At 54.5% G+C, this 22,516-nt stretch overlaps 2 protein-coding genes across 2 annotated transcripts in view; one reads left to right on the top strand and one right to left on the bottom strand.

Annotated features, from left to right (window-relative positions):
- Positions 1 to 22,191, top strand: part of WWOX (WW domain containing oxidoreductase) — a 907,225-nt gene extending 885,034 nt beyond the window's left edge. The window contains exon 9 of the mRNA XM_070388665.1: positions 20,937 to 22,191. Within this exon, the coding sequence (XP_070244766.1) occupies positions 20,937 to 21,125 (189 nt within the window). The 3' untranslated portion in view covers positions 21,126 to 22,191. The remainder of the gene's footprint in view (positions 1 to 20,936) is intronic.
- Positions 22,192 to 22,227: 36 nt separating this feature from the next.
- MAF (MAF bZIP transcription factor) overlaps positions 22,228 to 22,516 on the bottom strand; it is a 352,199-nt gene continuing 351,910 nt past the window's right edge. Inside the window, exon 3 of the mRNA XM_070388668.1 lies at positions 22,228 to 22,244. The gene's annotated coding sequence lies outside the window, so the exon portion shown is untranslated. The remainder of the gene's footprint in view (positions 22,245 to 22,516) is intronic.

Raw genomic sequence — 22,516 nt, 5'->3', positions numbered from 1 at the left:
CGATGATTAAGTCAGTTGGTATTAGGTAGACCTGGGAGGGCAGACCATGGCCTCAGGCTAAATCCTGCCAGCTGTCTGTTTTTGTAAATAAAGTTTTATTGGCCCATAGCCACACCCAGTTGTTAACACACCATCCCTGGCTGCTTCTGCATCAGGTAGCCAGGCTGAGTAACTGTAACCTTCCAGTGTTGCAGACTCCAGATAGTTACTGCCCTGGTGGCTCAGCAGTAGAGAATACTCCTGCAGTGCAGGAGCTGCAGGCGACATGGGTTTAATCCCTGGGTTGGGAAGATTCCCCTGGAGGAGGGCATGGCAACCCACCCCAGTATTCTTGCCTGAGGAGTCCCGTGGACAGAGGAGCCTGGCGGGCTGCAGTGCATGGGGTTGCAGAGAGTCGGACAGGACTGAAGCAGCTGAGCACGCGTGCACATGGTTTGATAAAGAAAGTCGGAGGGCCCGTAAATGGGAAGGTGGGCTGCTCAGTGTTTCCTGAATTTTTTGAATTGTGACTCAGCCTCTCCTGTATCTGTCGGTAGGAATAGAGTTCATTCAGGTTTTGTTGTGACAGCTTGCTTAAACAACCAAATGAACTTTTTGGCCAGGCCAGTAGCGTGTCAAAGGGGAAGCGTGTGTAATGATGATATGATCCTGGGGTGGGGGGTGGCAGACAGCGTGGCTTCTGTGGATGAGAAGAAAAGGCCATCAGGATTGCAGATGGAAATCAGGACGCCTTGACTTTCCTGTGCGCATTTCTGTGGATGTTTACTGAGACATAGCTATTGCTGCCCCCAAAAAAGGCCCTCCTTTCCCCTCCAGCTGCTTGATAAAAGCCCCGCTTGTGCCCTCTTTTACCTCCAGTCATGCGAAGGTCTTGGGGAAGTTCATCTCTTGCTCAATCACTGAGGATCATTTGAGACATCACCAGCAGAAAGTTTCAATCAAATCCTCTTTAGACCGGACAGAAAACTTGTCAGTTGCCAGAACCACCAAACTGGCCATGATAAAGAGCAAATACCACCCACTCTTGACCTGGCTGAATGTGGGATCACCCAACATGTAATAGAGCTTCGAGCCAAGGGATAGGGATGATGCTTGAAAATCCACGCAATAAATCATCTCTTTCAAAACTCACATAGTCCTGGGGATGTGCACTTATAAGCCATCCTTCAGTGGAAAAGTACTTAGGGTGCAGTAAGTCGTTTAAACAAAATTAGTGGAAAAACAGGGAGTTTCAGGGAGCAAGAGATCAGGTTTTCTGGGCTCACCACACATCAGGTGATTTCAGCTAAAAATGGCTTAAAATACTGCAATCACTTGCAAGGCCTTACATAAAGTGACCAGGAATCTGGGGCATTCGTGCTCGAGACAATTTTCTTCTCCTCAAGATAAGGGATGGGGAATTAGTCATCGGTTATTTCCAGATAATGTAGTTAGCACCTCGTGTAGTATTAGCTGGGCTGGAAGCCCTGCTCTCAGGACCGAGATTGTTCCTGCCAGTTCTCATCAGGAATACGTGTATTTCTCAAGTCTGGGTAGCCGCCTGTGAGTCATTTCTGCGGTCTGCCTGCCTTCAGGGTGCAGTGAGGCCAACAGCACCCCCCAACAGCCGTCTGGTCACGGGTTTGCTCATTCATTCATTCACCGCATGGATACTGAGGACCTCTATCTGACAGGTCCAGGGCTAAATGCTAGAGAGAGCTGTGTGCGTAAAATCTCATGTGTTGGGGCGTTTTGGCCTTGTCTGTGGTGCAAGGCATGCTCTGACAGCGGAGAGAGATGTGACGTTGTACCTGGTGAGGTCTCTGGGGACCAAGGGCTGGGCGATGTCCCGCGAGGTAGCACAGCGGGTCAGAAGCACCCCAAAGCTGATCCCTGCGGCTCTCTGTTGACCAGGGCCCCTTCCCTCTCACTTCTGTCCCCATCTGTATTTTTTGGCTCTCACTCTTTATTTCCTGTGTGGGGTCCACCCTTCTGCTTTTACTCTGAGGATGAGAGAGACGAAACAGAAGAACCCATCCACCCCTTATCACATTTGAATCCCAGCCTGCCACTCACTGGCTGTGTGTCTTTGGGCAGACTGCCTAAGGTCTCTGAACTCCGGTTTCCTCACGTGGCTGCAGGACTGGGGAGAAGGATTCGGTGACTGGGGGGCAGGTGGGTAAAGGGAGGGTCACACATTTTCTGCAACGTTGGGCTCGTGAATAGGAGAGAGGAGTTGGTCCCCATAGCTAGGAACCACCCATGGATTGCCAGGCTTCTGCTGTCTTAGCCTCTGTGGCACAGAGTCAAGGCCATAGATGCTTTCCGTTTCTGCTTCTGGTGCCTTCTGCTGGATCTTAGCATGTATAGACTAGAAAGCAGAGGCTCTGCCCCTTGCCTGGGGGTCCAGTGGCTAAGACTCCATGCTTCCACTGCAGGGGGCGGGGGTTCCATCCCTGGATGGGGAACTAAGATCCCACATGCTGCATGGCATTGCCAAAAAGTTAAGACAAAAAAATTTTTTTAAAAACAGCACAGGCTCTGGCATTGGATAGAGCAAAGGTCACATCCAGATGCTGGTCCTCCTGCACAGCTGTTGCCCACCCGCGGCGACTCTGCAAAGGGAGGTGGGCGTGACTTAATGCCGGGGAAGGTTGTCAGCGCGATCTGGGAGCGGGGAGAGCTGGAGTGTGGGTTAGCTCCTACATGCCTTGACCTCGCCTTCGCACCTGCTCCACCACCCACCCCCTGATCCCTGAGGATGCGGCCCCATCAGCCCCTTCACAGAGGAGTCCGCTAGCCCAGGACCCGGGCCTGGTGAGCTCTGCACGCCACGTGCTCCGCTGAGTAGGAGCAGCCCTGCGGCATCGCCACTTCTCGGGCTGGAGGCAACGCCACGCGCCCATGGATGCAGGGATACCCCATATCCTCCTGTCCTGGAGTCAGGTTCTGGATAGCTTAGCTGAAAAGAGACGGGGCTCCCCAAGGCAGCCCTGGGGAGCCCGTTTCCCCTTCCCTCCCAAATGTCTGGGGCCAACAGCGAGCCCAGGGACCCTGGAGGAAGCCCTGCCGAGTCTGCATCCAGAAAGCTAGTTCAGGGCTGAGAGAAGGCGCCCCAGGACCTGCACAAGCATCCTCTTAGCCCCTGGCCGCCTGTGCTCGAGTGGCCCTGGGAGTCCCCGGGCCTGGGTTCGAATCCCAGCTCTGCCACTTCCTAACTGTGTAGCCCTGAGCAAGTTTCTTAAGCCCTCTGTCCTTCAGTTTTTCTGTAAACAGGGGGACCTGATGACAAATGTATTTCACAGGGTTTATCTGAGGACTAAACATGAGGGTTTGTGAACCAGGGTGTGTGTGTGTTGAGACAGAAGCAAGCTGAGGTCAGCATCTGGCAAGTGGTAAGCAAAATATAAATGTGGTCCTCCCATGAGTCGTCACTGGCAGATAACTGTGGTGTCAAAAGCATAGGAACAATGATTCGGAAAGGATATAGTTCATGCTTATGTAGCAGCTAACTCCGGTTGATTTATGTCTCCGCTGCCCAGCAAAGGATGCCCTCTCAGACACCCACGCAGGTCTTTAGAAACACTTGTTAGCTGCCTTCTGTGTGCCAGGCATGGGGCTGGGTGCCAGGGACCCCACCACTGAGGCTGGAGCCCGACAGCACACACCCAGCTATGGAACAGGATTCAGGACAGGAGTGAAGGGGAGGAGAGGCGGCAACAGGGACTCACACGGGAGGTGCCCTTGAACTTGGTGATGCTGGGCGTGGTCGCCTGCCCAGACATCAGTGTGGGACCCTCCACCTGCCCAGTCCCTTCCTTCACTCAGTTAAACCCTTTCCCTTTATTATACTCTTCATCAAGTTTCTGGAGGGAGAGCAGATGGAAACACTTACACGGACACCCCCGGAGTCTGTGCTTTTGGGATTGTGCGGTACCCCTCCACACTGAAGGGTGAGTGGGGATCGCGCAGATGCCCCCCAGAGCCTGCGCTTTTGGACTGGACCGTGCCCTCGGGCTGAAGGGTGAGTGGGATCGCAGTGCTGGCGGCTCCTCCCGCTGCCCCGGCCCGCCTCTGTCTGCCTGCTGTGACAGGCCACCCCCGCACAAATATTGAGTCTACAATCTGACGTGGCTACCCTGACACAGTGCTGTGTCTATACCATAATTCAGGTTTGCAGGTGAGGATGTGGGCCCCGCGTGGTTCAGCGTGTCTCTCTGCATCGCCCAGCTGTTGTCTCCCATAGTCTGGGTGCCCCGGGAGGCGGGCCCCTCGATAGTCTGGGGGCCTTGCTCTGGGGGTCCACGCCCATGGGGGCGCTGCCGGCAGGACGGGGGCCGGGGGAGGGCTTAGCTGGGAGCGGGGAGCGGACACTCCATCCAGGCCGCGGGGACTGAAGCAGGGTGACCGTCAGAGGTGTCCTGAGTTGGGACGAAGGCTGCCTCCTGCCGGGGTGCGTCCGCGGGCTGGGCAGCCCCATCTGGCTGACGGCGCGTCCTGAGAAGGGGTCCCGACTTTAGCACATGGCAGCCCAGTGGCTGGGGAGTGGGTGACCCCGGGCTCGGTCAGGCCTCAGGGCCACGCACCGGAGTATCCGCTGCAGGGTCGTGGCTGACCGTGGGGCCATCACCCTCTCCCTCTTCAGGGCAGCGGGATGCGGGGCAGAGGGTGGGGAGAAGAGAAAGCCAGAGGCGGAGGTCAGCTCGTCTGGGGCAGGACCTGCTCCTGACCCAGGGGCCAGCCAGGAGGGGGCTCGGGTCACCTCTGCAGCAGCGGGACGGTGCTCTGGGGAGATCATCCAGCTGGTGGTCCTCGGAGCCTTAGAGCAAAACCAGACGGCAGGGTTCCCCTGAGATCCTTGATACGCCTGCATCAGGGGTTCCAGCCGAGGAGGGAAAGCAGACTCCACTTCCTTCTCTCCATCACTGGATTCTGATTCTTACCTGAAAATGGGGAAGATTGGTTCACTTGGGTGGTAAAGCTATCTTTGTCCGAAAGATTCTCCGTGAACGTGGGGACAGTGAGACCGCTGCGTTCCAGGACGGGCCCTTCTCAGGCAGAGTCATCAGCGGGGACCCGTTCGTGCGTCCGTCTGGGGAAGCGACGAAACCAAAAGCAGCCTGGAGGTTTGTCTCCAGGTAGAGGCGTGCGGTGTGAGTGCGTGCTGTCCTCTCCTCCGTCTGGCCTCCTGTTGGGGCCACGCTGACCCCAGGGGCCTGCCGCTTGGGGACGCGTGCCCTGACTCTGTTCAGGATAACCAGAGGCAGTGATGTCGGACCAGGGGAGTCAGCTCTGAGTCTGCGTGAGCCCAGCTTCCACCAGCACCTGGAAGACAGCAGCGCACTGCCCCGGGGGGCCCTCCTGCCCCTGGGGCCACCACCGCTCTCCACGCCTCCCCCCCCCCCGTCCTGCTTCACCCGCCGCTCTCCACGCCTCCCCGCGTCCTGCTTCACCCGCCGCTCTCCACGCCTCCCCCCGTCCTGCTTCACCCGCCGCTCTCCACGCCTCCCCGCGTCCTGCTTCACCCGCTGCTCTCCATGCCTCCCCCCGTCCTGCTTCTGTCGAGGTGTAGCTGACTCCCGGTGCTGCGTCCGTTCCTGCTGTCCCGTCGGGTGGTTGAGTTACACATGCGTATACCTTCTTTTCCATTATGGTTTGTCATAAGATACTGAGTATAGTTCTCTGCAGGGCCTTCTGGTTCATCGGTTCTGTGTGCAACAGCTCACACCTGCTAAGCCCAGCCTCCCACCCCGCCCTCCTCCAGCCCCTCCCCCTTGGAAGCCGCCAGTCTGCTCTGTCTCTGTTCTGGTTTTGTAGGTAGGTTGTTTGTGTCGTATCTTAGACTCCGCCTACAAGTGAGGCCGTTTGATATTCGCCTTTCTCTTCCCGACTTCCTTGGTGTGATGGTCTCCTGGTCTGTCCATGTTGCTGCAGATGTCAGATGCTTGTTCTTTTTTGTGGCTAAAGTGCCCCTTTATATGTATATGTGTGTATCTACATATATATATGTTACACGCCACATCTTATTTACGCATCCAGCCATTGATGGGCATTTAGGCTGCTCCCTTGGCTTGGCTGTTGTAAACACTGCCGCTGTGAACTTGGGGTGCGTGCGTCGTTTTGGGTTGGAGTTTTGTCTGGATATATGCCCAGAAGTGGGGTTCTCTTCGCCACCAGTACCCCACTTACCCAGTCTCCAGCCCCTCTTCCCTTACCCTGTTACTCCCTCCTGCAGCCCTGCAGGGGCTTAGATCCTGTGTCCCTAAATGAGAGATGTCTTGGGGGTGGGCAGGTGTATTTGTCATCACACGTGGATTCCACTTCTTGTACAAAGGCTCTGACACAACTAATGAGCTATTTTCGAGGATGCTGAACTCATAGGCCACACAGCTCCCAGCGCGCCTGGGAAGCCACGGAGCCCCGAGCCAGGCAGGCTGGGTTTGGATCCCAGCCCGCGCTCAGCACTTGCCACACTTTGCTGTGGCAAGACCTGCTCTTACGATTGTGCAAACTCCCGGCCGACAGACGCCAGCGATGCCCCTGCTGCCCTTGGATGGTGAACGTATCCCCACCCATGCAGGTGCCAGCACTGAGAGAGGGGTCCGGAGCCCGGGGGACTGGGCTCCGCTTCTGACTCTGCCACTTGCCCTTTGACCTTTGCCTCTTCAGGGTTCAGGGTCCTGCCTATAATTGGGGAGGGTGGATGCAAAATGTGGACCCTTCCTGGAAGTGCTGGGGGCATGAACATCCCTTAGCTTGAGGGGTGCTCATCACAGCCAGAATTCACCTGTTCCTCCTTCATTTTACTTGTTCAAGCCTCAGTCTCCCTATAAATGAAGTGGGGACACTGATGCCTCCACAAGGTTCCAGCAAGAATTCAGCAGAAACCTGGCACCCAGAAGGTGCCTTGGAAGGCATCCACGCCCCGTATGGGATTCTCACCTTAAGGCCGCGGACCCCAGCCTTTTTGGCTCCAGGGACTGGTTTCACAGCAGACAGTTTTTCCACGGGCCTGGGAGCAGGGGGACGATTCAAGCACATCATACTTACTGTGCACTTTATCTCTGTTACTTACATCAGCTCTGCCTCAGACCATCAGGTATTAGATCCTGGAGGCTGGGGACCCCTGCCTTAGGGACTGCCTTGTACAGTCAGTTGATTAGGGATCCAGAGAGCACAGACCATAGAGGACAGAGTTTGACAGCCAGCTACACAGGTGGCTGTGTTCCCACTGACGCTCGGCTTGGTAGCTGCTAACCTATCCATCCATGGGATGGGTCCAATCAGGTGTGGCAGCCAGAGGGGTTAGGTGAAACAGAGTAAGATGCCCCTCGGTGCCCCCCGCCATCCTGAGTTCAGCACTTCTCTGAGCTGTGGGGCCAGGAGACCCTAACCGCAGTTGGCTGGTCATGAGGCCACTCCAGTGGACGTGGCCAAATGGCCCACAAATGCCCAATCATAAACCTGAGACCTGCCAGCTTCCAGACCTCCCTTGCAGGAGAAGCAGTTTGCAGCAGTGGGATGGTGCAGGGGAGGGCGTCAGAGCCCTTCTGGGGTGGCGTCCAAAGCCACACGTGGGCGGCTGTGACACCCTCAGACTCGACGCTGGGCCCACAGCCGGGGTCAGAGGACCAAGACGCGGAGCCCCACGAGGAGGAGGAAGGCCGATGGGGCCCGCAGGGAGGGGATCTGCAGCCTGACAGGGCTAGTTTCCACGATGCCCGGAGGCCCTGCCATGGCTGGGGCGTGGGGTCAGAGCAGGCGTCCGCCACGAACGAGGACGGGGGCTTCGAACAGAGACGTGCTCAGCTGGGTTCCGGGCCCTGGCTCAGCAGGGAGTTCCTTCACCTCCCTCAACCTTGACAGTAACAGTGGGTTGGCCCAAAAGCTCGCTCGAGTGTTTCCATAGGATCTTATGGACCAACTCTTTGGCCAAGCCAGTACCTGCCTGGCCAGGTTGAGAATCGGAAGCACTGATAGGTCCCTGGCACAGAACAGGCTCTGGGTTACCTGCAGCCATTTCCGTGATCATCACCGCTTTGTCGTTGTCGTCAGTTATCACGATGGGGGCTGGGCTAACCCTCCTGAAGGCAGCTGTTCCGTCTCAGATTCACCTGGCCAAGACATGGCACTCTGGGTGGGTCTGGAAGGGAAGCCAAGAAAGGGCTGGGGGGTGGCTGTTCCTGGGTGGACAGTGGCTGAAGGGGAGGCGCCGGGGAAGGGGACACGTGGTGAAGTGAAAAGGAAGATGGTGCCCGGTCCATCTCTCGTGGGGCTCAAAGGGGAAGGGGGCGGGGGGCCGGCTCGGAGGAAAATTTCTGCCCAGAAGGAAAGTTGACTCCCGAGTTTAGGAAGCAGAGCAGGATGGGCTGCTGGGCTCCCTGCCAGACCGTCAGGCCTGGGCTGACACTGTTTTTCAGCTTCTGAAGTTTGGACTGTGGAGTTTGCCGTGGCCAGAGGGAGCGTGTGAGCTGGAGGACAGGTCAGGGTTCCCATCTGGCCGTGTCTGGTGGTCCAGGGGCCAGCAGCCCTGGCCCCTTGCCGGTGACAGCATCCCTTCTGCACCCAACAACAGGGAGCTGATTGCTTCTCACTGTGCGTGTCTGCCCGGGTGTTATCTCCCCTTCCCTCTCTCTGAGTTCTGGGTTTGTAGACACACTCATGCTGGCCGGCATCAGTGTTTCTGAACTTGACGGCACGTTTTCAGTGAGAATAGCCCTCTGCCTTCAGGGGTGGCATTAGAATCAAAAGGCAGATTAAATAGCCACCAGATGAACAGATAGAAATTTACCTCCACTCACACATGGGTCACCCTTGCTCTTGAGCTGATTGATTTCTGGGCTCTGAGTTGGAGGCTCTACGAACTGCCTGCATGGTGGGAATAGTGCGAGAAAACCAGTTTTCATGCTTTGCGGCAAAAATTCAACCAGTGGAATAGGAGAGGCAGGGTTAATTGACCCTAGAAGGTCGATTAACAGAGATGCGAATGTGCCCGTCACAGAGTCAGCACTGGAGCCAGCCGGGCATGGATTTCAAAGAGGATGTCACCACTTACCAGGTGGAGTACCTCAGGGCAGTCCATACCACTTCTGTGCCTTAGTCTTCTCCTCTGAGAAGAATGGGGCTAATACCCCCTAGCAAGGAATCCATGTCTTTTTCTAACATTTTATTATAAAAGTTTTCAGGTAGAAAATTTCAAACAGTAATGTGGCACCCATCAATCTACCCAACTCCTATCATTCTACATGTATGCTGCACGTCTTAAAATGTAATTTTTATTGTTTTATATTTGAGTATAGTTGATTTATAGTGTTGTGTTAGTTTCAGGTGTACATCTAAATGACTCAGTTATGTGTATATACATACTCTTTTTCAGATTCTTTTCCCATATGGGTTACCACAGAATATTGAGTAGTGTGCCCTGTGCTGTACAGGAGGTCCCTGTTAATTATCTGTTTTACCTATAGAAGTGCGTATCCATTAATCCCAGACTCCTAATGTGTTCCCCCCCTCCCGCTTTGGTAAGTTTGTTTTTGAAGTCTGTGAGGCTGTTTCTGTTTTGTGAATAAGTTCACTCATATCATTTCTTTGATTCCACATATAAATGACATCATATGGTGTTCGTTTTTCTCTGACTTACTGCACTTAGCATGATAATGTCTAGTTACATCCATGTTGCTGCAAATGGCATGATTTCGTTCTTTTTTATGTCTGAATAATATTTCCACTGCATATATGTACCACATCTCCTTTACCCATTCGTGTGTCGATGGGCGTGTAGGTCGCCGTGTCTTGGTGGCTGTGAATCGTGCTGCTTGGAACATGGAGGTGCGTGTGTCTTTTCGAAGTACGGTTTTCTCTGGATATATGCCCAGGAGTGGGATTGCTGGATCATGTGGTAATTCCATCTTTAGTTTTTAAAGGAATACTGCGCTTAAAAAACCCTGTGCCAGCTCTCTTATTCTGTCCATCCCTTTCTCTAGGGCCCACTGCGCAGGGACGTGTGGGGGTTTAGCTGGATGCATGTGCAGGGCCAGGGCGGGGCGGGGTCTGGACTCCCACAATGCTCGTGTGTGAGTGCGGCTGTCGTTAGGATGCCAGTGCCCCACTTTCAGGGCTGAGAGTTTGTTTCTGGTTGCTGTGGTCTGGGGTAGGGGGTGGGGAGGCAGAGGAGCCTTGGAATCCATGCTAGGCTGGTACCCAGAGGTGCTGTGAAAGCTGGTGAGAAAAGTGACTGCCTCTTGAATGTCTTGCTCAGAAGGCAGAAACTGCCCCACCCTGCTTCCAGGTCCCTCAGGTGGAGGACGGAGGAGTGACTCCGACCTGGGTGCTTCCTCCTCCGGACTTTTAACAGACAGACCTGCAGCCGTGGTTGAGCCAGTGCCTGTGATGCACTCAGGGAGCCTCCAGATGCCATCACTGACCCTCCCAAGAGCCGGGAGAAGGGGCTGTTAGGCCGCCCGTTTCATTGCCTGTGTCCTGTCGCAGAGCGGCCGGGTGGCAGAGCCGGAATTTGAATTCCTGCGTCTCAGGCTTCACTCCTGGGCTCTCCCTGTCCACCCACAGCATCCCCACCTGCAGAGTCACCCGGGTCATCCCTCCTCCTGCCCCTCACGCTCTGTCCCCTCCAAGACTGAAGGGATGACACTGACCTCGCGCAGCGGGTCAGAAAGGCTCTCTCCCAGCCCCAGGCGAGCACAGGGGCCTATGAAAGGGGGCCCCGCGGGCGGCGAGGACTGGCCTCCCCTGCTGGGCCGGGGCGCTGGGTTCATCCAGGACACCAGGCCCGGCTCCCGTGCTAAAGCCTCAGCTTTGCAGCATTCTCAAGAGCCCCCAGAGCTCCTTGTGCCATTGAATGAAGCTTGGAAACTTCAATAAAAAAAAGTCCCCAAAGAAACTGTGAATTAACACATCTACACCGAAGCATCATACATGGGGAAAAACACCTTCAATGTGAGAGCAGTTTTCCAGCCATTAGAAAGTTGACGTGCGGCTCAGTCTATGTAGACCCCCAAGGTAAGGGCCTGCTTCCTCAGTGAAGACCTGCGTGTCGCTGGCTTTTCTCTCTCTACCTCAGCCTTCCATACTTTCCCCTCCATCCCCACGTGTGGAAACGAAGGGTAACTACAGGGAAGCCTGGCGGGGAGGCGTGTCTGTGGAAGGCAGTTTGACGTGGAAGCTTGAGTGGCTTCGTTTGCCCTCTCCCGAGTGTCGTGTGGCTTCCAGTCAGTGTTGCCGTGTGCAGGCAAGAGGTGGAGAACCCTCAGCTGATCAAGTGCCTTCTCCATCAGACACAGGAACGTCCTCGAGCGGGAAGGGGCAGTGGTCTGGGGAGGAGCAGCTGAGCGTGGGGTGTGGCGGTGTTTGCAAGCCCAGTTTTGCTGGTGCACAGCCACGTTCGCTGCGGGGTGTGTTGTTCACGGCTGTTTCCCCAACAACAGCGGCAGGTCTGAGTAGTTGTGGCCGAAACCATAGGCCCTGCTGGGCCTAAAATCTCTCTTCTGTCACCCTTTGCAGAGAAACTGCATCTGCCGACTGTTGGTAAACAGCACAGTTGGGTTTGGGGGCATCTGGTGGTTGGTCACTTTTGTGGGCGTCGTTCAGTGGCTCAGTCGTGTCTGACTCTCTGACCCCGTGGACTGCAGCACACCAGGCTCCTCTGTTACCTTAGGCACATGCTGTTCTTGCTGTGACTCAGTTTCTGCATCTCTGAAATGGGAACGACAGGGTTCTTTCTTAGGGTCCTGGGACTCTAAAGCCTCTAGCTCTGGCCTTGGTACTTTTAAGGGAACAGTAGGTACAAATCAATCGTTTTTTACTCCCTATTCTTTTGATTGAAAAATCCAAAGACATGGGTTCGATCCCTGGGTCAGGAAGATCCCCTGGAGGAGGGCATGGCAGTCCACTCCAGTGTTCTTGCCTGGGAAATCCCATGGAAAGAGGAGCCTGGTGGGGTACAATCCATGGGGTCACAAAGAGTCAGACACAACTGTAGCGACTTAGCACGCACGCCCACACTCCCTTTTCTTTTGATAGAAAAATCCAAAGACGCCAATCTTAAGATTCTAGAAGTCCTTTAGAGCAGGGGTCCCCAGCCTCCAGGATCTAATGCCTGATGATCTGCGGTGGAGCTGATGTCATAATAAACAGAAGTGCACAGTAGGTCATGCGCTTGAATCCTCCCCAAACACCACCCCTCTGTGGAAGAACTGTCCTCCACAAAACCAGCCCCTGGTGCCAAGAAGGCTGGGGACCACTGCTCTAGAAAACCAAAGGACCAAGTGTGTAGAAACCCAAGACGGGTGGCTGTGCCCCTGTCCTGGCGTGGCGGCTGCCCCGGCACCCACCCCTCTGCTGGCAGCAGCTGCGGGAGCCCGTGCGGGAGGCGTTGGGGGCTAGGACGGCAAACAAAACAAGCCACAGCAGTCTAGGAAGAAATCTTTAATTTCTGTTCAGCTTTCAAGAGTTTGAGAGAGGTGTTGGTTGTTTTTCTTTCTAACAAACCAGTTCAAGTACATGCCTTCAGATTATAAAAGTGCCTGAAATTGCCTAGAATATCAGCATGCAAAGCTTGTTAGTATTTACATATATTTACATAGGGAAACAAGAGAAGGATCTACAGGTATTTACAGTCTACACAGGGGAGGAGAAAGGCGGCCTAATTGTATTTCCTAAAATACAGCCGATGAGTAGTCAGCACATGCATATTTAGAGAATATTTGCATGATAGAATGCAATTTTTTAAAAAAAGACATACCTTTGTAACTTTCTATGCTAAGGTGTTGCATAATCAAGGTAATTTTGTGTGTGTGTGTATTGTTTCTAGTCTATCTGCATCAAGTGCTTTAAAATGTTCCCTAACACCGAGGCAGAATTATTTACCCTGGCAATTAAAGGCCCAGCCTGCGTGATCATGCCCCCCTAACTAGCGACACACTGCTGGTGGGTGAAGTAGCCACTGTTTCTCGTCTCCCCGTCGACCACTGTGATGAGGTCCGTCTGTGCAGAGGCAGTGCCCGGGCACTCACCATCAATTATGGAAGTAATACAAATGAGACGCTCTCCATAGTATGTTCCCAATGAAATATTAACAAGGCCAGCGTCTCTGTGCCTGAGAAATGATCCGACAGAGAGAGCCCCGTCTGAAAAGACTCAGTCCTGACACAGACGTGCTTGGCTTGAGACGGTGTGGCTGGACACGGGGGTCGGGAGGGGGGCCCTGGGGTGCCCTGCTGTGAGATGGGATTATTGCAGACTCTGTTCTTGTAATTTGTTTCTGGAAGAGTGAAGAGTTAGTTCATTTCTAACCACAGTGGGGCCCTATCAGAGACGACCCTGTGGGTTTCATCCACCCACCGCATGCCCTGTCAGTACCATGTCAGAGACTCTCTCTGCAGCCTAGGTGTCAACCTTGCGACGGCAACAGACTGATTTTTCAGGGTTTGTCTGCGCACAGAAATGGTCAGCTCTCAGTTTTCTAAAAAAAGCATGGTAGGCCCATTCAGTGTGATTCTGTGCAGACGAAGGGGAGCAGGGAGAGGTCTGCCTCACCCATACTCTTTGCAACGTTAGGTTAGAATTGAACCCATTCATTCTGCCTGGCAATAGTTTCAAAGGTTTATTTCAGTATACATGGCAAATGCGGAGGCATACATTTATGTACAGTATACAGAGCTAGCTAGAATGTGGGTCAAAGAAGTAAAAATGTAAAATGTTACAAATTAACACAGGCTAAATGTCTTCTCTGAGCTTTCTATAAACACTCAGCAGTCCTTCAGTCTTGTCCAGGTGGCCAGGATGGAAAATTCCAGGGATGGGCCATCAGATTCGTCCCAGGTAGGAGAACCATGTGTATTTTGGTGGTAGAGTTCTAAGATCCATTTCAGAGTAACCTGTGGAAGAATGGGCGCCCCAGTGCAGTTTCCCATCCCAACCAGAGGAATCCCCCACCCCCGTTTGAAAAGCAGTGTGTGTACCCCAGGCAGCACCAGCAGGGAAGGCCCAGGGAACTCTCCCGTGGATATAAGAAGGATGTAACAGAGATAAGAGCATCTTCTCCCATGTTTAAAGGGACCGTCTCTCCAGCCCAATCAGTTCTAGAACATCTTTGGCACCAGTGGTAGATCAGGCGTGAATAACATCACCCACCTGGACTGTACTCAGTCGCTCCTTTTCCCTTCCCTCCTCCGGACGACCTCCTGCTCCAGCGGAGCACATCTGGGATGTCACAATACCAGCAGGTCTCGGAAAAAGGAAACCATTCTAAGTATTCTACCTCCACTCTCTCGAGACCAGCCATCTGTTATGGAACCGTTGAACACTTTGGGCAAGGATCCTGGAACACGTAAGGGGTATGGAAAGGGCCTTGTTGATATCAAGGCAAGTTGAGAAAAGGTCATCCCATTGAAAACAGAGTCCTGAAAACCTCCCGAGGTCACTCTGCCCTGCACTGCTGCTGCTAAGACTAAGCAAAAAATCCTCTGGAGCCTTGCTCTCCAGAACAAACACGGCTCGGGCCTCTGCGGATGGCTGAAAGTGGCTGCCTCTCCTGAGCCCACTGGTCCCTGGGCTTGCTTCCACAGATTTCTCGGAGCATCGTAGCAACTGTTCTCCTAACTTCCCAACTCATTCCTCCCTGGTCTTCAAGTCAGTCTCTTCAGCCTCCTTGATGATCTTGCTAGAGATGAGTGACTTTTGTCAAGGATACCACGTGACTTTTGTAGCCTGACGAGGATTTAGGGTTCCTGGACTGCAAACGGGAAAGCGTCCATGTCGTCGGATTCTCTCCCAGCAGAGGCCTGTGAACGTACGCGGCTCCCTGGAGCCTCTGTCCCCTGTGTGCCCCCGCCCCAGACATCTCCCTAGATGGGCATCTGCTTCCTGGGGCTGTGTCCTGTGCCAGGACCAGGCGCGTTGGTGGTAATGGGCTGGCATGACCCACGGCTTCACTCTCCTCCAGAGCACCTGCCACAGAGCTCTCCTAGACTGCGTCCTGTGCCACCCGGGGAAGGACGGGAGAGACAGCCCCTGGGAAGGGACCTCTGAGGTCCTCCACCTTCGTGACTTTCTTAGCGAGAGATGAAGGCCCCTGCACACTGCGGAAGGTGCACCTTCTCTTCCATCAAGCTCAGGACTGAACGTGATCCTAGGGATTCTCCAGTGCACTGTCGCCGACTTTTCCAGCCTCTTTCCTGGCCCGCCTCCCTGTTTCTGTTTAAGAAGTTGAGTCTGGATTTCCCTCCTGTAACCAATCCTGAGGACAGCCTGTGTGTTAGCAAACCTCCTGAGGGCTGTGAAGGAAGTTACCCCTTGATCCCTGCAGAAGGAATTTGCCTGTATCTAAGTGTGCGCTGTCTGGACACATCAGTGGTTAGGCATTTGTAGGGATGAGTTTGTTGACAATGAATCGGGGCCGGGGGTGGGGGGCAGGAGAGGGGAGACGGGGCAGTCTCCTCTGCACACCGGCTGGAACATGTCAGGTGGCACCCTCCAAAAGGCCACACCCGTTTGCACATCTGTGAACTCATAAGCTGGAGATTGCTTGGGTTTCCCTGGTCTTGTAGTTCCACTCACACTTTGGAAAACGTCCTTGTCGTTTAGGAGCAGTGGATTCCTGGCTGGTCCAGTCGGGCGGGTGGAGGTGGCACTTTAAATCAGGCGATGGCTTTGTTAGGGTCATTGGCTCTTGGCTCTTCCGAGGTGGCGTTGAGTCTTCAGTTTTGTTAATCCAAATGGATATAATTTCAATTTAGTGGCCTGCCTAAATCAACAGTGGGAAAATCTCTTCCTTATGCTTCCTGGGTGAGCGCCTGACAGCCTGTGAGTACATTTCATCTTCAGCCACGTCAGGGCCGCACGCGGGGGTTCAGCCAGGCCCGGCTGGGAGGAAGGGAGGGGGCCCCTGAGGCGACTCCACCGCCCAGGAGGCGTGGGGTGCGTGGTGTGCAGACGGGAGCGCGGGCGCGGGAAGGCGGCTTCCTGTCGCAGCTGCTCTGGGTTCCTGGGGTCGGTCAATGTGGCCCCGGAGGAGTGGCGTGTGAGCTCAGGTACGAAGTGGGCTCCTCTGTAGGTGGGGATGGCGACCATCCCCAGCCTGTAGAGCTGCCTGGGGCTAGAACGTGATGCCCATCACAGAGCTCCCTGCCCAGCACCAGGGGAGTGCAGGCTCGCGGTCAGTGCCCCCATCGTCACCGCTTGAACAGGCTGGGACAGCTCGCCCAGGTGGTGGCCGAGAGTCCCCTCGAGTCACGATCTCCATCTTCTCCCACCTCTCGTCGTCCTGGAGGATGTGGGTCTGTTCCTGGTGAGCGCGGGACTCCACACCCAAGCCCGAGGGCTCTGTATTGGTCAGGTCCCCCGGGCGGGAGCCCCACTGCCATGCACGCTGGGCATCTCTGGGAACACATGGCTCGTCTGTCGGCTTAAAAGACTGTTCTCAGATGGTGAGTAGGGTACACCCATCCTTGTGGAGCAGCTTGCTTTGGTTTCTCTCCATAACCAAACAGTATTGTTTGAGGAACAGCTGTGTTCCCAGCCCCACGGTCTCAGGAGATGAATCTGAAATACTGCACCACAATTAACCAGGAGAGGGGGTTGGAAACTTTTGGCAGGACTTCCCTGGTGGCTCAGGCGGCAGAGAACCCACCTGCAGTGGAGGGGACATAGGTTCGATCCCTGCGTCCGGAAGATCCCCTGGAGAAGGGAATGGCAACCCACTCCAGGATTCTGGCCTGGGAAGTCCCCATGGACAGAGGAGCCTGGTGTGCTACAGTCCGTGGGGTCTCAAAGACTTGGACATGACCGAGCGACTAAGCAACGCCTGGGAGACGGGGTGTCCCACGGGACCCGTGTCCGCTGCCCGCGTCTGCTGCACTCCGTGGTGAAGCACTCGCCGTACTTGCCGGAGCGCGACTGCTCCTGCCCTGGGGAAGTGTTTGCCGCACCCCACAGACCGCAGATGAGCAACAGGGGGAAGCTTTGGGGGTTCAGAGAAGCACCCGTCTCCTCCTCTGTGGCGCTGGCAAGGTCCTCTGTCCCAGGAACCCAGCGCCTCCTCAGCGCCCACCCAGAAGGGCCGCTCCTTCCCCGCCGTGGGTCCCCGGTCCTGCCTCGGTCCTGGGGAAGCAGCTGCTCTCAAAACCACTGACCACACAGACACCCGTGACAGTGCATCTGCTTTTTTATGTCTCAGAGTTAAATCTGTTTTAAGACAGGAATCTATTCTTTTTTTTTAAAAGAAGCATGCATTATAAAACTAGAGAAACCTGAAAACTAAGCATAATGCTGTAACATGTCCTTATCAAAACGTGAGCTATATTAGGGAACCTACCGACGCATCACAAATACTACTATGTGGGTGGTTTTCTTTAAGCCTGGATTGTCGATCTGAAACTCCCATAACTTTCTCTTTCAAAGAGTCAATATTCATCTGTATTCCCTGCTGATGGCTGCAAACTGATGGCTAGTGGTTATCAAACAACTGTGGATGAAAAGCGGCTACTTCAACAGATTCATCCCAACCAAGGGCTTGGGGAGGATGGATAGTTTAGATCTCAAGGCCCCAACAATAAACAAATAGCAAACCGCTGTCTAAATCCCACCTTTCTGTAGTTGGAGACGGTGCCGCTCAGCTGACAACTGATTTCTGAAAGAGAATGATGAACCCTCATTACCCAGATACTCTTAAAAATCCCAAACAAGAATCCCGGGTGATTTTACATACGCTATAGAGATGGGTGGTGTCGTTCTCCTCGGGCAGCTCGCAGACGTTTGACTGAATCAGAAATGGCATTTAGGCGTGATTAAAGATTCTCCCGGCTTCCCAGAAATCCTCAGCCCCCACCCCGCGCCCACCCCACACAGTGATCCACACCCTCCCTCTCTACCCCTGGTGCAGGACAGACTTGCTGCGCCCCAGGGCTCAGACTCCCCATAAACTGTTCTCAAAATCACTGAGAGGAACCCCCCGCCCCAGCCCACGTTTGTATGTCAAGATACTGCTATTATCTTATCACAGCAGATCAGCAAGCAGTGGTGAAAGGAAGCAAGGCACAGCCTCAGATATTTCATAACAGAGTTGTTAACATCGTCTCCTTTATGGGGCGCTTTCATCTTCTCTGAATTATGTGCTGATGTCCCCGCCCTCCACAAAGTGGCATGAAAGTCATCTGACGGTGATGAAAGTGAGCTTTAAAAATTTTTCTTCTATCAGTTTAAAAACGTTTTCTCTTGTAGCAGCCACGCCAGCTTATTTCCTAATGAGATTTGCTAATGTAGCTCCCGTCTCTCTCTCGAGCATAGGCAGGCCAAACAGCCAATGAGCCAGCAATTAGCACTTGTTGTTGGAGTGTCATCGCCTCCGACCATACAAAGATGGACCCCGGGTGCTGCCGTCGGAGTCACCTGTTCACCGTCTGGTCTCTGCCAGGCGTGCACAGTTGGTCTTCGGAGGGGAGAAGCTGGTCTTTGCTTTCAGGTGCCCTGCGGTACTGGCTTCTCGCACAGAACCGGCACCGGTGGTGACGAGATCTAACTTGCGTACCACTCTGAGCTGAGTGGCAAAGGCCTCGAAGCCACCCAATCTTTGATGAAAGATTGGGCATTTCTAAGATTTATGGTTTTCGGCGTGGTAGCCAAGTGGAGGTTTACCCGAAATGAGGCCAGCTTCAATTGCTTTCAGATTCCATGGGGGGAAAATGCGTGTGCCCCCAGCTCCCTCATCAGCTCGATTCTGAATCAGTCTAAGTGCCAAATTTCTCTGCAAAAATACCATCCAACCACACGAGAGTGTACCATGATAGCATTTTAGAAGGTCAGAGTGGCGCAAGATTGCATTGGGTTTGGAAGAATTCCGTCTGTTGCTTTCCCAAGTGGCCACCTTTGATCCTTTGTCAGGGCTGGTGGAGCTTGTGAAAGGCCAGTTTGTTGCGATGGATGAATGCTGATATTATAGCCACTCTGGGGCGGGGTGGGGGGGCCTGGATCTTGGGGTGAGCAGACTCTCTCGCTGCTTGGGAGCTCATGACAAACCCCCTGACTGCTCTTTGGTGGGTTTGGGATTTGCAGAGTACAGCGGAAACCTAAGACAGATGTCCAGAATATTCCTGAGCACTATCTCCACCCAGCAGCAGCATTCTGAGAATCAAGGCCGAGGTGGTAGTTGGCCTGGGTGGGCGGGACGAGCCCTTCAAGTCTTCCATCCGCCTCTAGAGGACACCCCGCTGCCCTTTGCCCCACACGGGGTGCAGGGGACTCGGATGAGCCCTTGAACCTGGTTAGATAAACGTGCTGGATGCTAATCTAAGGGTTACTAGGAATAACAGCTCAGCGGAAGGGAATCGGAGTGATGCGGACTTGGGTTCATCAGACCTAGGCCGCACAAAATCAATCTGAAAAGAAGTAGCTGAATCCAAGCGCACAGCTGGCTGTCTGGGGAATGGGCGTGGCTGAGAGGGTTGGGGGACAACCAACCGATGCCCATTTGGTTCAGGTCACGCTGGGGGTTCAAACTTTGGATCCATGGGTCTTGTCCAGCACAGTGGACAGCCCCAGGGTCAGAACTCACGCCTCCATCTCGTTCATCTCGTGCCTACGCCACACCACCCACCTCCCTAACAAGCATGTCACTTGTATATTTGGCTTCTTGGTTTTCAGACAAATTCAGTAAGTACTGTCCTCTTCAAAACAACCCCCAAGTCTGTTTCACAGTACTTTCCTCAAACGGTAAACACCCCGAGACCTCACTTCTCAGAATGCCCTGGGCTCCCGGTGATTATGGGCATAACCATAGACACACAAACCAAGGCGTGGCGGGGGAGGTTCTCCCCCGAGCCCTCTGCTGGGGCCTGGTGTGAAGTCTGTAAGAGGCAGGAGAGGGTCAGCTTTCCGGTGGCAGGAACGCGCTTCACCCTCCCACAGAGGGCTTCAGTGTTTTCCTAATGGTGACCTTATCGCCCGTTATCTTTCTCTGATTCTCCTCTGCCTCCCCACCCCTTCACCTGATAATTAGTTGATGCAGCAAGGGCTGTGGTGCACATAAATAATCAGAAGATGCCAGATAAACTGTATTGGTTTTAAATTAGAGCCGTGCCAACCATGTCTCCCTACGAGCACCAGCCTATTATTTTTAATTATGGCTCGCAAAGCAAAGTGATTTCTTGCCCTCCTCCCAGCCTCCCTGACAGCATCCTGTCAGCCGGGTGATATGGTGCCCCGTCGGCACACACATCCCCAGCCACAGCGCCAGCTGTTACTCAAAAGGTCAGTCGGAAGTGATCAATGGCACTCATTACGACGTGCATTTAGAAGTGGGCTGTGAGGACGTGGACCCTCAAGCCGCTGTCCTCCTGCAGGTACGGGCAGGATGTGACATTCATAGAAAGGTCTCCAGGATCCTGATCAACTCACAGATTTGTGTCTCGTGTCTGCAGGAGGCACGTGTGTATGGTGGGGAACATGTTTGCACACTGCATCCAAAGCCTTCCCCTCACAGCACCATGGGCAAAGGACAAGGACACAGCTGGCGCTGGTCCTGCTTGGCTTTCCACCCGCTGGGCCACGAGAGTGCGGCAGGTTTAGCTCAGACAGAAGTCTCGTAAAAACATCTTGGTGTCACATGACATCATGCATTGCAGTCAGGAGGTTGGACGGGTTTCTTCCTGCCGGTTGGCAAGGATCCCACCCTGCTTGCGTTGTCAGCAGAGGCATGTGATGCGACGAGCTGAGAGGCATGTTGTGTTCAAAGCCTTTTCTCGCATGAGGTGTGAAAAGTCACACCGGTGCTCCAGGCGGAGTCCATGATGCTGTCCCAGGACGGCCCCGCCATACCTCTGGGTTCGCGGCCGCTGCTGAGGTCCAGTGGCCTCCACAGCAGGTGGGGAGGGCGCTCCCCATGAAGGACAGCCCCCGCCGCCTCTCTTCTGACGCGCTTGTTCTTGTCTCTCCTCTCTGCCCTGCAGCAACAGGGAGCCGCCACCACCGTGTACTGCGCTGTCGCCCCGGAGCTGGAGGGCCTGGGAGGGATGTACTTCAACAGCTGCTGTCGCTGCCTGCCGTCGGCCGAAGCCCAGAGCGAAGACTCGGCGCGGGCCCTGTGGGCGCTCAGTGAGCGGCTGCTCCAGGGGGTGCCCGGTGGCCCGCCCTCCTAGACGGCCATTGGCCCGACGCCCACCCCGCTGGACTCCCCCCCCACCTCTCACCCCGCGGCCTTCCATGTCCCCCCGACCCAGACCCGCCAGAGGCCCAGGATGTAAGCACTGGTGCGTCAGATCACACAGCGTTAGGTACCACTGGGGAGCAGGGCGTTGGTGGGGAGAAGGGGCGGTACTTCTTGTCCAGGGCTGGCAGCAACCGAGGTCCCTCTGCTGCCCTGGCAATGGCCCATGTGACGGTGAAGCTTCGCCTTCACACGGGCAAAGGGAGGCTCTCCATCCCACCGCAGAAGCACGTGCAGTTCTCACCACTCAGGGTCCCCGGTGCCCCCTACCCCGTCCCACCAGCCACCACCCCAGCCACACACCCATGGCCACACACCCATGGCCACACTGTAGCCAGGAGCAGGCTTTCTCCTGTCCGGGGAAGAAAGAGCCGGTGTTTATCCTTCACACACTCATCTGCGAGATCACTATTCCATCCTGATCCAGTCTGAGTCCTGGACAGGCCCCCTCTGGCCCTTGTTCCCGCCGAGGCGGAGGGGATGCTGAGAAACGGGTGGTGCGGGCAGGGAGTGTGTCGCAGGGCACTGGTTCACTGCCGGAGCAGCGCAAAGGATTCTTCAGCTCACAGCAAGCAGACCTCACAGGCCACCCCCTGAACACCGCGCCGGGCGGGAAAGGGGGCCTGGCACCCCTAAGGATGCCCCGGGTGTTTGGGGGCTGGGGGATAAAAAGCCGTTCCCTTCATCCTTCCCGCAGTTTCAGGAAGGACCCCGTCACAGAGGTGCACGGCCCCCGCGTATCTGTTCAGCATCCTGCTTCCGCATCCTCTCGTCCCTTCCATCCTACGCTTAATAAAAGAGCATGCTTGAATATGATCACCTGAACTTTGTCTTGTTCCTTTAACTGTTTGTTTCAGTTTCGTGTTTTGTTTTTTTGTTTTTGTTTTTTTTTTTTTTAGAAAAGCAATCTAGAGGAAAAAATAAAGCGCTTCTTGTAGACGCCAGGAAAACACCATTCTCATGTCTTCTCTGAGTTTGTTTTGTTTTTGTGCTTTGTGGCTGTCTGTGGGCCGAGTTGTCTCACGCGATTAGCATGCCAGCATCATATTTTCTGTTGAAGAGAGAAAGAGAAAAATGACTGTTGTTAAATTTCACCTTAAGAAGTTTTGTTATTATGCACGGTGGGCCGTTTCAGGCCTCACGATGTGTTCCCTTTGTGATGACCAGGCTCTCGGTGAGTAGGCAGTATCTATGATGAGGATGGGGGTGGTTTGAGGCCCTTTGCCCCTGGTCCTGCATCACTCACACCTGGGCTTCCAGGCCATTCCCGCAGAGATGTAGGAAGGGCCTCTTTGGCCACATGGAGACAATGCTTCTGCTCAC

This window comes from Bos mutus, chromosome 18 (assembly GCF_027580195.1).
Source record: "Bos mutus isolate GX-2022 chromosome 18, NWIPB_WYAK_1.1, whole genome shotgun sequence".
NCBI classification, from domain to species: Eukaryota; Metazoa; Chordata; class Mammalia; order Artiodactyla; family Bovidae; genus Bos; species Bos mutus.
The sequence above is the reverse complement of the archived record's forward strand: the minus strand, read 5'-3'. Positions and strand labels throughout refer to the sequence as shown.